Raw genomic sequence first — 16,314 nt, forward strand, 5'->3', positions numbered from 1 at the left:
AGTCTAACACACTTTCTATTACTCTATCTTATCTCTCTCTTTAAAAAGGTTTCCCAAACCTATGTTAATGGAGACATTAATAAATCATGGACATTTATTTAATGTTCAACAGATACCTAACCACTACTGTCAAGAAATTAAGGAAACACCCAAATTTCTGTACTTTTGCCACAAATGATTATTCAAACTTTCATTATATCTCACTTGGATCAATAGCCCTAAGAGTTGTCTTCAGTCTCCCCCCAAAAAATTAAGGGAGTAGTACATAGGACTTACATTTTTGAAAGCCAAACAAAAATATGCAAGAATACTGAATACCACCCTAAAAGTTTTAAGTTAAGTTGTGACAACATCACATCATATAATTAGAAGATGTGAGATCATCTAGTACCACTCCTGCCATTAGGGAGCACCACCTTTCTCAATCCATTCTACACCATCATTCCCACATTGGTCAAATTTAATAGCTCCCCACTTCTTATGACTTGCAGTCTATATTATGAAGCCGGACATTTAAGAGTCTCATCAAACAGCCTCCAATCTCTCCCTCCTTAAAGTACTACTCTATAATCTAGCTAAAATGGATTGTGCACCATCCCATACACACTTTCCCACCTCTGTTCTTTTTACTCACACTCTTTCCACCAGGAATACTTTACCTCCATTTGCTGGCATCACACCCACACTTTCATGGTCAGCTAAAATACTATCTCTTCCATCATAAAAATGTAGTTTTCTTCTCATTTTTTAATGTATTTAACACATTCTAATTTGTAATATTTCTGTTTAAAAGTCTTTTCTCCTTCTAAGTGATTGGATGCATTATGCTTATCTTTCCATCTTCTCCCAATTCAATATGGTAAATAAATTTGTGTTAATGGAACAAAACAAAAATATAAAGTGTTTAATATACTAGTTTGGGATATATCTAACAAAATATACTTTCAAACAGAGAACAACCAGAAGATTTGAACAATAAATAGTACCTTCTTTTAAACCCAAAATCCACATGGTATCCAAGGCATCAATTAATGTCAGACCAAGTCCAAACCACTCATTGAATGAATGTGTCAATGGCTTTAGTTCATCATGTCCCCAAGCAAACTTTTTGTATCCTTTCCATGCATGGCGGAATGCTTCTATTACAGCCTTTTGCCTTTCATTGATGGGAACTATAAGATTAAAGAGAACATTAACATTGTCTTTCAATATGGTAAAAAAACAGAAGATCTGACTGAATATAATAAACAAGTCTCAAGATACTCAGGAGGCCCATCTGTTACTGTGGAGTTATGGTTGCTATGGACACTGCTCTCTAAACCTCTATTATTCAGAAGCAATAGTGGGACACATGTAATAACCAAGGTTAAAATAAGAGATTTCACTTCTACCGCAAAGCTCAGAGAGAAAAAAGGAGAGGAAAAGAGCTAAATTGAAGTAAAGGTTACCATGAATCTGGCAAGAAATCTGGTTGCTCAGGAGTTCCATAGAAAGATTTAAAATCCCATGAGATTCAATATAACAGCAGTTTTCAAAATTTGGCCCCAAGATCCTTCATGGAGTTCACAAAGTCAAAAGTATTTTCATAATAATGTTGAGAGACATAACTTACCTAAACCTAAAAAGCTTTTGAGGAGAGGAATCTTCAATAGCATTTTTAAAAAATAAGATTTATTTACAAAGGGATTTTGAGACAAAAAGATTTGAACTATGGGCACAGGAGGAAGAAAATGAGATTTACAACCTAAAGACCAATATTTGAATCCTAACTGTGTTACTTTTTTGTCAGTTAACCTTGCTAGGCCTAAACAGGATTAAATAACTTTCAATTCTAAAATTTTATCACACCCATTTCCTAATCACTACAGGAGCAGGTTCAGACTACCTTGTCCTTCCTAAGGTTAAGGGGTTATAGTAGCTGAGACTCAGACCTAATGTCCTTTTCTCCTTTCCAGAGATTATCACCAATTACATACCATAAGGAACTGGATCCCCAAGAGTTTTCAAAACGTAAGCATTCAGGTTGTAGAAATGATTGTGGAGATGAATAGAGAAGGTAACACCTCTCCACAGTAACTGCTGAACTAACCTAATTGACAAAACCTCAACCAAACACATAATCATTTGCCTGAATTAGCAATGTTACAGCATTTGTATACTTGGGTAGTATTACATTCAATCAGCAATGTTTCAAGAATGAAATAAAACAACTCTCCCTCCCCCTCCCTTTTTTAAACTTAAAAAGGCCCAGGATATTTGACTTTTCTAGGACCTCATAGTAAAAGGGAAAGCAGAAATTAAAATTGGAGCCCCTGAATTTAGTCCATTTTTAGTCATATTATAACTCAATAATTCAAAGAACAAAATTGGTACTTATTGTTGCCTCTATCCATATAATACTTATCTATTCTATTCAGTTGATGGAAAGTCTTTAGCCATTTATTAAATATGTACACCTCTATGCAAGGCACTGTTATGTGGCTAAAAAGATATCAATATGATATGACAATTCTCACCCTCAGGGAGCTAGTAATATACAAGTGAAAAAGGAAAAAAACACAAACTACAAGACAGAACAGATGTGCCATATGAAACTACAATGTTGAAACTACAAGATTTTGCAAAAAAAATAAAATAAAATAAAAATAGTTCCATCATCTACTATTCATTTTAAAATTATATTATGGGCAGGAAGTATGGTAAAAGTTGAAATAGAAATTTTTGCCAGGTCAATGTTGAAAAATTACCCATGCATGTTTTTTCAACAAAAAGCTATAATAATTTAAAAAAAATTATATTATGTACATCAAAATCACATCCATTTTGACTCTAGTAATATTTCTAGTCCTTTTTTTGCTTTAAGTCTTGTCTCGGTAGATTCCACTGAGATAATAAAGTATATAAGGGTCAAAACTAATTTTTTAACCTAACTGCTATGTTCCCATATGCTTTTATGAAATCATTCCCCCAGTTATTCTATTCATCAATATGTTTGCCCATTTTTTGTTCAAAACCAGATAGTTTGATGATCATTTTGTTTTAAAGGGTAAAAATAGAAGATCATCTTAACATTTCAAAAAAGTATACCTCTTGATATTCTCGTCTATGTTTTTTTCTTATGTCATTATGATCCTGGTATACCAAAAATACATTAAATATAGAAACTAATTTTAACAATAGTCACTTTATTATATGGTGATTCAAACAAATACTAAACATACTGTCAATTATTTAGATATTTTTTATTTCAGGTATTAAGAGTTATAATAGTACTTGTATAGATGATGTATATTCCTATCTTAATTTATTCCTAAATATTTTGTTTTTGTCATCCTTAATATGTGTGATAATAATTTACAAATAAAAATGCAAATTATATTTCTGGATTCATCATATATCCTGTAACTTAATCAAATACATTTATTTTTCCATTCCTTTTTTTTTTTTGAGGCAGTTAGATTTTCTAGATAAATAAAATCACCTGAAAATAATGATTTGAATCTTTGTTGGCATCAATGAATAACTTTGAAAAATATATTACTATAATCAACTAATATTTTATTTAGTATTATATTACAACTATATTCTTGAAGAAAACTTATTTTTTTCTAAGATTTCCTTTTTTAGTTTTATTTTTGCCAGGTTTAAAAATCAGCACCATATCTGCCTCATAAAAGGTATGAGTCAGTATTTCATTTGTGTCTCTATTTTTTAATAAACTATAATATGCAGATTATACTTCAACTTCTTAAATTGTGAATTTTGACTCCCTATGGAATCTTCTAACTAAATGTGGGGGAAGGGAATCATGAAATTATGATTATCAATAAATGTTTGGTTTTTCTATCTATTTTATATACTTATATATATCCAGTGTCACAAAAAAAATTTCTCAGGAAAAAAAGGATTGCATATGGAAAAAAGTTTAAGAAGACCTAGATTATACCACATTAGAAAATTGTAAACAATTTATCTGTGAATTCATTTGGACAAGTGACAACTGTATAACAACAAAATACGTTAAATAGAAAAATGAAAAAAAAAAAAAAAAAAAAAAAAGATTGAGTTAATAAAACAAGGTCAATAAAATGAGAAATATAAAGGAAAAAGACGTAAAAAAGATGGAAATAAGTGGAAATTCCAAATGCAAAAAGGGGAGATCACAACACAAAAGCAATTAAGTACAAGGAACACAAAAACAAAGCTATAATCTAACAAACTGGAGAATGTACATAAAATATGTGATTACTTAAATAAATAACATTACCAAAACTGGCGCAACAGAAAAATAGATCTTGCCCAAAAAGATTTTAAAAGTAGAAAATAAAATAAAATAAATTGACTTAAATAGTCAAAAAAACCCCAAAAACCTAACAAACAAAAAACTCTGGCCTAGAATTCACAGCCAAATTCTTTTAAACTTTCCAAAAACAAGTAATCCATAAGTATCACACGTACTATTTATATATACAGAACCCTATCTGATTATTATTATAAGCAAATATGGCACTGATTAAAATAACACTAAATGTCACTAAAATGCATATCCTTTTGACCTAGTAATATTTTTACTAGGCCAACACCCTTAAAAAAGATCAAAGAAAGAAGAAAAAGACCCATGTGTACAAACATTTTTCTTGCAGTTCTCCATTAACAGTAAATAGGAAGCTAAGGAAATGCCCACAAACTAGAGAATGGTAGACCAAATCATGTTATGATATCCTCATACAATATTATTGTCCCATCAGAAGTGATGAAAGGATGTTTTCAGAGAAACCTGGGAAAATCTATATTAATGAATGCTGTAAAATAGAGCCAGAAGAAAGTATACAATGAAAATATTGTATAGAAAAATAATTTTAAAAGACTCATCAATATTATGACCAAGTTTCCAAGACTGAAGAAGTATGCTATCCATTTCTTAAAAGAGATGGACTATCATTTTCAGATATGTAAAAATCTGTTTTGCTTGCCTGTATGTGTATGTTAAAAAGGTTTTTTCTTTGTCATGGAAACAGGTTTGAAATATACAGATTAAAAAAGAAAATGATCAGGGGCAGCTAGGTGGCGCAGTGGATAGAGCACCAGCCCTGAATTCAGGAGGACCCGAGTTCAAATCTGGTCTCAGACACTTAACACTTCCTAGCTGGGCAAACCACTTAACCCCAGCCTCAGGGGGAAAAAAAAAAAAGAAAAAAGAAAAAGATCAATTTCCCTAACATAGATGCAAAAACACAAAATAAAACATTAGCAAACAGATTTCAACTTAACTTTAAAGTGATAATAAATACCAAAAACATATAAGAGAGGGCTACCTGGTTTCTTCTGGCTTTTAATTTCCGCTGTTGATGACTTGTGACCTGGCTCTTGCATTTTATTGGAAGGAGATTCTGTGCCCTGGTCAGGTTCAATCACAGCACCTCTCCAGCTACAAGGGAAAAGGAAACAATCAAAATGAATCGAGAACATAAAATTTATCAAGAAATTAAACACTTATTTGTTAACCTCTCCACCAGAAGTTAGAGTATTAAGTCTCTACATCAAATAACCATAAGTCTTATTAGAGAACACAGGAAATAATACAAGACAGTTATTAATGCATACTAAATTATTCAGTATGATGCAAAGACCATATGGAATGGGTTGTATGTAAAAGGTAGCTAAGATTCACTGGGGATATCAGTTCAGGACGATGGCCTTTTTAGGGAATGATAAAACAACCAGTCTTTCAATGAGAGTTCAAATGAGTAACTTCTATGAACTGATCATTCCTAAGGGTGAAAAGGAATTATGAATGCCAATTGTGGCTACTAATTATTTTCACCAAGAACAAAGAATAGTCATTAAGTCACCCTGATCTAGCATCAAGTCTTTTGTTTACTAAAGCTTAATGAGCCTTACTATTTTAGTAAAAGAATACCATGATACAGTAATATTGAAAAAGTATTTCCACCAACCAAAAGGAAGCTAATTTACTATTATCAATAAGTTTCAAACTTAGAATTCTCCTTTTTATGCCAATCCAAAGGTTTACTGTACTAGAAGTGGAATATTACTATTGTTTGAGCAATGCTTTTTTTCCCCTATTGCTTGAAAACACAGAATACAATAAAACTGTTCTTTACTGAGCAGCTTTTAAAAAATAAATCCCAGGGGCAGCTAGGTGGTGCAGTAGATAGAGCACCAGCCTTGAAGTCAGGAGGACCTGAGTTCAGATTTGGCCTCGGATACTTAACACCTCCTAGCTGTGTGACCCTGGGCAAGTCATTTAACCCCAACTGTCTCAGCAAAAAAAAAAAAAAGAAAAGAAAAAAATCAATCCCTAGTTATATTTAAATAACAAGTAGACTTTCCTAGAGATTTAGAAGATTCTACATAGCTAAAAAAACCTATAAAACATGCCTTTTTATGGTGTAGTTAGAAGAAAATATCTTCCCAAAATAATTTTTACAAACAAATGTATTAAACAATGAAACTATTTTTAGATATTTATATATTGAATTTAACAAAAATTCTTCAAATCAAATATAGCAAAGAATAAAGACTTCTCTAAGTCAAGCTCCAAGCATTTAGAAGACGTGCATAATAACATAAAGGTTTTCCACATACACTAAAAATGCTGCCAGGTAAATCTACACAGTATAAGAAATATCCTATTTTTTAAAAATAAAATAAACTATATCAAATTTACAATACAAGTCTTTCCCCAATTAATAAATGATCAAAGGATATGAACAATTTTCAGATGAAAAAATTAAAGCCATCTGTAGTCATATGAAAAAAATCATTATTAGAGAAATGCAAAAGGAAAAGAATGATAAATATTGGAGGGAATGTGGGAAAAACTGGAACACTAAAGCATTTTTGTTGGAGTTGTGAAATAATCCAACTATTCTGGAGACCAAGTTGGAACTTGCCCAAAGGCTATAAAACTATGCATATGCTTTGACTCAGCAGTGCCATTACTGGGTCGATATCCCAAGGAAATTACAAAAGAAGGGGAAAGGGCAAAAATGTTTGTAGCAGCTCTTTTTGTGGTAACAAAGAATTGGAAAAATGAGTAGATGTCCAACAACTGGGAAATGGCTGAAAAAGTTATAGTATATGAAGGTAATGGAATATTATTATTCTATAAAAAATGATTAATAAGCTGATTTTTGAAAGGCCTGGAAAGATTTACATGAATTGATGCTGAATTGAAACAAGCAGAACCAGGAACATATTGTGTACAATAACAGCAAGAATACATGATGATCAACTAGGAAAAACAGAATTTTCAGTGCTTCAGTGATCCAAGGCAATATCAACAGACTTTGGATAGAAAATGCCATCTGCATTCAGAAAAAGAACCCTGGAGATTGAATGTAAATCAACACATACTACGTTCACTTTTTTTTTTTTCTGTTTTTTTTTTTTCCCCTCCTCTCTCATGGTTTTTCCCTTTTGTTCTGATTTCTCTCCCCCAACATGATTCATATGTATTACCAAATAAATGAGCTTGAGGGGTGGGGTGGAGTGGGGGAGTAGAAAAGGAAAGGTACAAATGCTAAAGTTTCATGCCTATGTCACTGAAAGTGCTCAGCTAATAGGAAGAGAAGGCCACCTCTACAACTCAATGCAATATAAATGGCAGGAAGCTGCCAACAACTCAAAAGCATTTATTTCAGAAGAGTAGCTTTATCCACAAAGCAGAGGAAAGACAGATTAAATGATAGTCAATGTTTGGAAGCCCCATCCATTTCCTAACTTTGACTCACTATCCTCACTTCCACCCTTACCTCCACAAAGAAATACAAAATACAAAAGAACCCCCCCCCACTTTACTCCATTTCAAAATACAGTAGCTAATAGATTTAGAAAGGGAAAAAACTACTAGTAGTGGGGGGGGGGGAATATAAAAAATTTTATCGCCAAGACTTTATTTTGCATTTTGAAAAAGGCTTCAAGGCTAGCTGTTTCTGATCTTTATTTTTCATATAACCTGTATAATTACTAACCCATACAATGGAATCAAGAGATTAAATATAGCCTGGACAAAGCAAAAGACACGGTTTGATTTTTTGTGTTGTTGAAGGTTTTTTGGGGAAAAGGGGAAGAATCAAATTTTTTCTTTCAAGCTCAAAGCATCATAATAAATGTTTTATCTTGCAACAAGTAAAAAAGATATTGTTATTTTACCTAATAACAGTCCTCTCAGATTTGTTCTCATTGCTAGCCTGGCCATGTTCCTCCTCCAGATTCTTGGTATCATCATCATGTGGCTTTTCTTTCTGATCTTCCTGTGGAGCTTTGATCTGTAGATTCATAAGCCTCCCTTGATGAGAATTTCGGGTTTTCTGTAAGCGATACATGGAATTCCCATGAAATTAACTGCATGTACTCTTTTTTAAAATATCTCTACTCTCAAGCACAACAGAGTAGCTTACATCAACATTATTATGATGATATACAGTTTCAGTTGCTCATATAGCTTGAGATCCTTGTTTTTATGACACAGCTTCAACAAAACTATCACACTAAGAAGCACAACTTGATAGAAATTCTAAAGACCTCTCCTTGATAACTTACTCCATACATGTGTAATAAGCTATCTGCAGACACCCCGGACACCTACAAAAAGTAATCTATCAGCCAGAGAATCCCAATCCCAAAGGCCCTGAAGACCAGCATTACAAATCTGAAATGAGAAGTGTTTCATTCACAGGAAAAGTATTCATATTAATTTAAGTGTGAATGACCAACTCCCAGAAGGTGCATCAAAATTACTATAAACATCTAGAAGAAGAAAGGATTAGATAATGTAGCAAGGCAAAAAAACTGGCAAAAGAATGCTTTTAGATTTGTTTCTTCATACTTAAACATTTCCTTCCAGAACTAGAATAGTTTTTCTCAGCTTTATTTGGACCTTTTTGTCCCTCACCTTCATAGAGCTCTACCTGGATTTTTAGTTTGGACGAACCTTCACCAGATCTTTCCTCTTCCCACTCTTTTCCACCCTATTCCATTGTAATAAAGAGTGAACAATAGTTAAGGCATTCATGTTAACTGTTGGGAGATCAAACTGTATAGATTCAGTCTAATGTAGAGCTGAGGATTCACTCTCCAAGCTAAAAATGATGAAATTCTGTTGGCATGTAACAGAAAAGGGAGAAGGGTCCATCCGTTAAGGTTTTTCCTTCTGAACCCAACTCCTTGTAGCTATGAGGAGCATACTTTTGCAGAAACACACTATCATTACCAATATAAGCCAATTAAAAGACTGTTACAAATCTGTAATAAGTGGAAAAAGTACAGCAACATATCACTAAGGACTTCTATGGAACATAATATGTCCTGTTTTAAGTTCATTTTCTATATGCAAAAAACACTGAGAAAATGTAACTCTTCCAAACAGAACATGAAAAAAAGCCAATTTCCTGCCATACCACCTCCTCCAAATTCATCACCCATATGACTTCCAGCAGACTAGCTTATATAATGCTTTTAAGCAATAAAAATGTACTTGCAGAAAGGGGGGAAAAAATCCTATGTTCCTTTCATAAAATTACAGAGCATTAATGGATAAAAACAGGGCCAATAAAACCAATGATGTATTTTTCTCCTTTTTAAAGATAACAATACAATAAGCTTGGAAACATTCTGTACCCTTAGAAATCAACAATATGTTGGGTTTTTTCAAGCACACACAAAAAGGTACTTATAGTCATTAATGAAGCACTATGCAGTCTCTTTTAGTAGTTTTTATATAATCTCACAAATGTTTCTTCCATTAAATCAACTATACTTCAGGAGTTGCATTAAAGTTCAAGAGATCATTCTTAGGCACTACACAAAAGAGCATATCTGAAAGCTCCAGTTTATGGAGTAGATAAGATAACTAAATAAAATGTACTTGAATAAATTATACTAAACAAATCCCCTTGAACTATTAGATATCAATATCTGAAGATCCAAACAATGAATTAGGAAATTCTTCACAATGAAGAAAGATTCATTATAGCTGTGCTCTTTACATTATAATTCCCAAAATATGTTTAAAGGATTCTTTAGAATTTTAAGAAACAGCATAAAGGAAAAAAAAATATTGGCCTCTTTGGGCCTCAGGATCTTTACCAGTAAAACAAAGATTTTTAAATTAGATTTTAGAAGCCTCTCCAGTTCACATTCTAGCAACTACTTTGGCATTCCTGCTTCCCTACCTTTGAAAATCCCCAAAATATCTCCAATTAATTCTAAAGGATTATCATGCCATCATCAAAACAAATTTTTAATGTATTTTAAGAAACAATGGCAATTTCAGTACCTATGGGAAGACATTTGCTTCAAACTTATGGAGTAAATAAAGTGCATAAATGATAATATGATGCTTCTCTAGAACAATAGTTTTTAGCTGCACTAGAGCTAAGTTGGCATAGTGCATACAGTGATAGGCCTTTGTTAGGAAGACCGAGTTCATATGTAGTCTCAGATATTTACTGGCTATGTGGCATTGGGTAAGTCACTTAAGCTGTTTACTTTATTTTCTTTACTATAAAATGGGGATAATAATATCTACCTCCCAAGATTATTTTAAGGATCAATATTTGTATTTAGTACGGTGCCTAGCACACAGTAGGTGCTATACATACTATTATTGTTATTGTATTTATTATTATTTATACTATTATAGCTGACTACATAGTTACCACAGCTTCCATTATAACAAAGTCTATAAAATACCTGAGGCAAAATCTCAGGAAAGTCACCCTGATTAGCATCTGCTTTCTGAGGAGCTGCTAAAACAGCTGGATTTAGTTCAGGAATGTCAAGTTCTATCTTCTGTTCTTCTGATGACCTGCTGGTGAAGGCTACATATAAAAGTACATCTTAGTACATAAAATGCTTTGAGGAATAACATTGATTAAAAATCATTAGGGGAAAAAAATCTAACATTCATTACTCATATACAACAGAAATATATTCTCCCAGGAAAGTCTTTACAGAGTCAAGAAAAGGAAACGATACACTCATTTTCAAAATGTTCAACTATTTTACATCTTTCCCCATACTAACCTGAGTTCACAATTTACTGACAAAATTTATTACTTTCCAATACCAAATAAAATAAAAAGGCAAATCAGCAGTTTGTCCTGGAAAACTGGAACAGATTTAGTGTCTTTAATGAAAATTGAAAAGGGATCGAATACCTTACTAGAACAATCTTCTACTATAAGTTCAGAATATTTAAGAAATACAATTTTGAATTAAGATCAAATTGGTTTTCTTCAATGACCTCCATCCTAAAGCACCCAACAAAAATTTCAATTAAATTTAAAATGAAATGAAGAATAAAAAGGCACTAGAAAAGCAACCAAATTCTGTCAAATCAATAGCCAGACTTTTCCCATAAAACCAAGAAGGCAAGTGGTCTGGCATTTCTAGTGACCTTGATGATTTATCAATTTGATGTCATGTCATGTTATCCACATTCTCATTAATTCACTTTAAAGCTCACCTCCTGTTTCATCGACATGCAACACAAATATAACTTTTAGATGCAAACTGTTCTGATACCTCTCCCGTGGTTAGCCATATTGATGTAGGAAATGAGTCCACAGACACCAAGAAAGGCAAAGAAGAAAAGAATTATATTCCGCTGTAATCGTGATAATTGTTTCCATTTCTAGAAAGGAAAAGAGAAATACATTTTTTAAAGTAAGATAATACAGTAATTGAGTAGAGCTAATGAAAAATCCTTACCACATTTCAAAAATAGTCAGGAGAAAGAGCACAAGTGTAAAGTTCTGTTGCTTAATTTGAATAAAAATAACTAATTTCTGAACATGTTATACCTTGCTTGGATAAAGACACTAATATAACATGCTGGCACATGACAGATAAGAATGAAAAACTTGTTCCAAAACTCTTTCTATCCAAACTCACTGGGACAAGAAATAGCAAGATCAATTGCTCAGGAAGTAAACTTTTTTGGTTTATGTTAAAAGCCTTAATTCAGCCATGTCTCTTATTAGGACACTAACAGGGATATGTAAACCTGATTATAGTAATTATTTGTGTGGATTTTTGAGTCTCCTTATGGTAAATTCCTTGAAATGAGGATGGTGACTCTGTGTTGTTTTTGGTTTTATATCCCTAGAGTGTGGGACACTATACACAGTCGTAGGTATTAACTGTTTAACTTGATCAATCAAAGAAGCATTTATTACACATCCACTATGTCCCAGGAAGTGAGAGCACAAATATAAAAGAAAAATGGCCTTCAAGAACTTTACAGCCAGTAATAATGCATTTATTCAGACATGCCTTCCTTTAAGGAGAATATCATAGTGAACTGGAAGAAACAAGCCAAGGAAATAATGGAAGTCAGCCTATAGTATACCTCTAATCAATATATATAAAGTTGTAATAAAAAACACTTCCACATACTTTTTTTGACATGGGAATTTGTTTCTTACTTTCTCAAATGTAGAAGAGAGCAAAGAAAATGAGATGGAATTGGGGGTGTATCTTCACTTTAAAATTTTTTTTTATTTTAAAAATAAGAGATAGTAGAACTTCTTGAGCAGAAGAATAATATAATTTAAAACAACAACAATAACCCAGAAACAAAACATTTTTTCCTCCTGGAGTGGTGGTAGAAGGTTAGTGTCTGAGGCTAGATTTGAACTCTGGTCCTCCTGAATTCAGGGCTGGTGCTCTATCCACTGCGCCACCTAGCCGCCCCCTCTATTAGTTTCTTAAAGAGCTGGCAATGAGCTGCCAGAAGTGTGGCTGGATGCCATTGTGGGCATCAGTTCAAAGACAGGTTTGTCTGTCAGCACTTAAGTAGGTGGCAGAGCCACAAGTAGGAAAAGGAGCACAGCTTCTTTAGAAAGGTTAGAATCGCTGATACTAAGAACCCTCCCCCCCTCACCAATTATAGTGTACTTTTTCTGTTCTTGAAAGTAGGATAGCAATGTTGAAGAGAACAAGAAAATAACCCTATCCCCTAAAAAGCTAATTTATCTCGTAATCCTAACCCAAATCTATGAGGGGACTTTAGGGGAAAGAAAGAGATAAGGAATTAAGTTTGGCTCCTCCTGCTCTACAAGATACATAATTTCCCTTTCACCCTCCAAGCTCAATGCTACTTCATTTCTTCTATGTTACAGGTCTTGGCCCAAACCTCTGACAAGCATCCTTTGAAATTCCTTCTCTTTCTACTCACACCACCCTGAGGGCTCTTTTCTGCCTAGTCAAGTTCCACCTCTCAGGCTCAGCTGCAGTACCACTTTCCTCTCCATTCCTATCACCAACACCAGCTCTTCCAGGTATAATTAATCCTACCAGTGGAACACAACTCCTTAGAGTCATTGTTATAATGATTCTTCCTACAGTTACAGCCACTTATACCATTAAGATTAGTACCTCATGGTCCCTCCTGCTTAGCTCTCCCTGGACAACAGAGCTGCTACAGCTTCTGTACCTACTACAATTACCAATAATAATTAGCAGCTAGCATTTACATGGTACTTTAATGTTTGCAAAGTGCTTTACCTACATTAACTCAGATTCTCAGCATAATCCTGTGAGGTAATAACCCTGTTACTATCTCCATTAAAAAAAATAAAGAGTTTCAGGGATAATTAAGTACCCTATCCAGATTATAGCACCTGTAATCTAATGTCCAAATTAAGCCTCACTGTCTGCAGGTCTAGTACTCTTTACTAATCAATGGTACAACCAAACACTTATACTACTCTCTAGTGTATTATATAGTACAGGCAATAGTTCCTTGATGTATTCATGAAGTAATTTACTTAAAAAAAACAGTTTATTTTGTTTTCCATGCTGTGCCTAATCTTGCTTTCTAGCTATCTCTGTATTGTGAATTTTGTATCCTGCTTCCCACCAAGTATGTGTTGTGTTATGTGTAGCAGGACAGCAAGTTTCCTGTCTTTCTTGGGGGAAGCCGATTCCCTGGTGATTCCACTTTTGACTAGGCCTCAGAGAAATGGCTAAGTTGACAGTTATCACAGAGCATGAGGGCAGTTAAAAAAATGGGACAAATATTACTAATTCTTGAACCAGATAAGATCCCTGTCTCCCACACTCACATGACCAACACAGAGCTTTCTGTTCTTTCCTGACTCCTTCCCTCCCTTTGACAGCTCCCTGGCCTGTCCCCACTTTCAAATCTCCCTTCTCATCAAGTCAAGAATTTACTATCCTTTCGAGTCAAGAATTTACTATCCTTCTAACACCTAATAAATACCAGCTAGCGTTTATATGGTACTTTAATGTTTGCAAAGTGCTTTACCTACCGTATCCAGATTACAGCACTAGTAAATGTCTGAGGTCAATTTCAAATTACAATCTCACTGTCTTTAAGTCCAGCATTCTGTTTTCTAATTCATGTTCAGTTCAATAACACCATCCTCCACCAATCAACACTCCAGTCTAAGATTCTATTCTTTCCCAAAAATGACAATAAAAACTCAAATGGACAAAATTCTGTGCCCAAATATTACTAAACCTATTTCATAAATGAAGAAGCTCAGCTTCAAAGAAGGTAAAGAACTTGTTCAGAATCTTCCCCAGCCTCACTGCTGCCTCTTCCCTGGGTCCTTCGTTCCTCCTCTTGCCACGCCCCCCTCCCTGTGCCTACTCCAGGTCCACCCCAGTTCCGCTGTTGCCCCCAAACCAGTATTAGAACACATTTCTCTCACTCTCTTCTTACCATCTGCTCCTTTCCTCTCCCAGCCCCTTCATTCCAGGTCTCCCTCTCCTATGCCTCACGCCTTATCCACCTGTAAGAGATGCCCAGCTCAGTTCCCAAACCCAATTTGATCCCCAGCATCATTTACCAACTAGAACTTTCATTCTAGGCCCTCCATATCCTTCACACACCAGCCCACCCTCCTTGTTCTGCACAGTGCCCCAACCCAGGGCCTGACGCTCTAAGTAAGGCCTCCCCAGCCAGCAGGAGCTCTCCCTACCACCCTCCTGTCATCACCGCCACCAAGAAGATGCACCCAAGACTTTGCAGACAGCAGTCACTCATCTCCAGTCTGCACGCCCCTCCCCCCTCCCCATCCCTCACCCTGCAGGAGTCTGGGCTCTCCCACCAGTACAAACCTAACTGGCTCGGCGTTTGTCCCGGCTCACTCCACACAATCTCTGCTCCGCGCAGGCTCTTCCCCCGGCTCTCTTTCCCTCAGCCTCATCAGTCCCTCTCTTCCCCCGGCCCGGCCCTGCCTCCCCCGAGGTGGGGCGACTCGGACCAGCCCAGGTACTCCCAGCTCACCTCCGAGCTCCTTCCTGCGCACAGGTGCTAATCCCAGCCCTTCTCCCAGGGTGTTCGTTCCCAGCCCACGTCTCCTTTCTAACCCTCCCCCAACCCACTGTGGCCCAGTCCCCAGCCCCGCCCTCACCCCGACCCCAACACCCCGGCTCCCGGGGCCTCTCCAAACTCCCTGCAGCCCCCTCCCCAGCACCCCCGACCCCAACATCCCGGAGTCTCTGCTGACTCCTGCATCCTCCCCGCTGCTCCCCCGCGCGCCCACCCCCGAGTCTGGCGGAAGTCCCCATCCCCTCAGGGCACGGAATCGCTTCACGCCCCCGCCCCACCCCTGCTGCACTGTGCAGTCCCCAGGCCCTCGAGCCCCGGCCCGGCCGCGCTCCCTGACCCCCAGACCCGGGCCTCACCCGCCAGCAGAGGCGCCGCCGCCTCCAGTACTTGCTGCCGCCGCCGTCAGCACTTTGGGAGCGCTCCCCCAAGTTCAGAGTCACGGCGAAGAAGTCCTGCCTCGGGGACTGCGGGTACATGGCAGCGGCCGGACGGAGCTAGAGGCCGAGACACATCAGGAAGCGCGGCTCCCAGCCGCGAGCTCGCCGCCTCCGCGCCGCCCACCGCCAACCGCCATAGCCGCTACGCCGCCGCCGCCGCCGAGAGACACCGCCGCCCAGACCCGCGCCGCAAGAGAATGCATCCGGGGCACGCTGAGACTTCCGGGGCGACTCCACAGTGGCACCTCTAGCCCACCTGCCCTGACTCTATGGCAACAACGGGGGAGCCCGGACGGAGTACCGGAAGTGCTTGAAGCTGAATCCCGCCCCCAACCCTGGGAGAGACTTCGTCTTATGTGGCTAAATAGCCTCGATTGGTGCGGGTGGGGAGGGTGAGAAAAAGAACCGCAGTTGGGAGGTCTTTATAGTGACCCTTAAGGCGCACTTCGCCCATCCATTTTACAGCTGCAGTAGCTGAAGCCCAGTAAAAGAAACTGATCCTTGTCCCACATTGAAAGTCAGGCGCTGGAGATTAAAAATAAACCC

General features: G+C 36.7%; 1 protein-coding gene across 3 annotated transcripts in view; it reads right to left on the reverse strand.

The window, feature by feature from the left end:
* The window catches only part of MAN1B1 (mannosidase alpha class 1B member 1), a 36,626-nt gene that overhangs the window by 20,280 nt on the left and 32 nt on the right, over window positions 1-16,314 (reverse strand). The window contains exons 1-7 of one of the 3 annotated variants that reach the window (XM_074289074.1): window positions 15,688-15,955; window positions 14,720-14,789; window positions 11,554-11,662; window positions 10,720-10,847; window positions 8,179-8,336; window positions 5,316-5,428; window positions 987-1,172 (exon numbers count right to left, since the gene is read on the reverse strand). In XM_074289074.1, the coding sequence (XP_074145175.1) occupies window positions 987-1,172; window positions 5,316-5,428; window positions 8,179-8,336; window positions 10,720-10,847; window positions 11,554-11,662; window positions 14,720-14,722 (697 nt within the window). In that variant the 5' untranslated portion in view covers window positions 14,723-14,789; window positions 15,688-15,955. Of the gene's footprint in view, window positions 1-986; window positions 1,173-5,315; window positions 5,429-8,178; window positions 8,337-10,719; window positions 10,848-11,553; window positions 11,663-14,719; window positions 14,790-15,687; window positions 15,960-16,314 lie in introns of those variants that run through there. The other 2 variants (XM_074289073.1, XM_074289075.1) reach the window with 2 other exon arrangements.

The sequence above is a fragment of the Sminthopsis crassicaudata genome, chromosome 2 (assembly GCF_048593235.1).
Source record: "Sminthopsis crassicaudata isolate SCR6 chromosome 2, ASM4859323v1, whole genome shotgun sequence".
Classification (NCBI taxonomy): domain Eukaryota; kingdom Metazoa; phylum Chordata; class Mammalia; order Dasyuromorphia; family Dasyuridae; genus Sminthopsis; species Sminthopsis crassicaudata.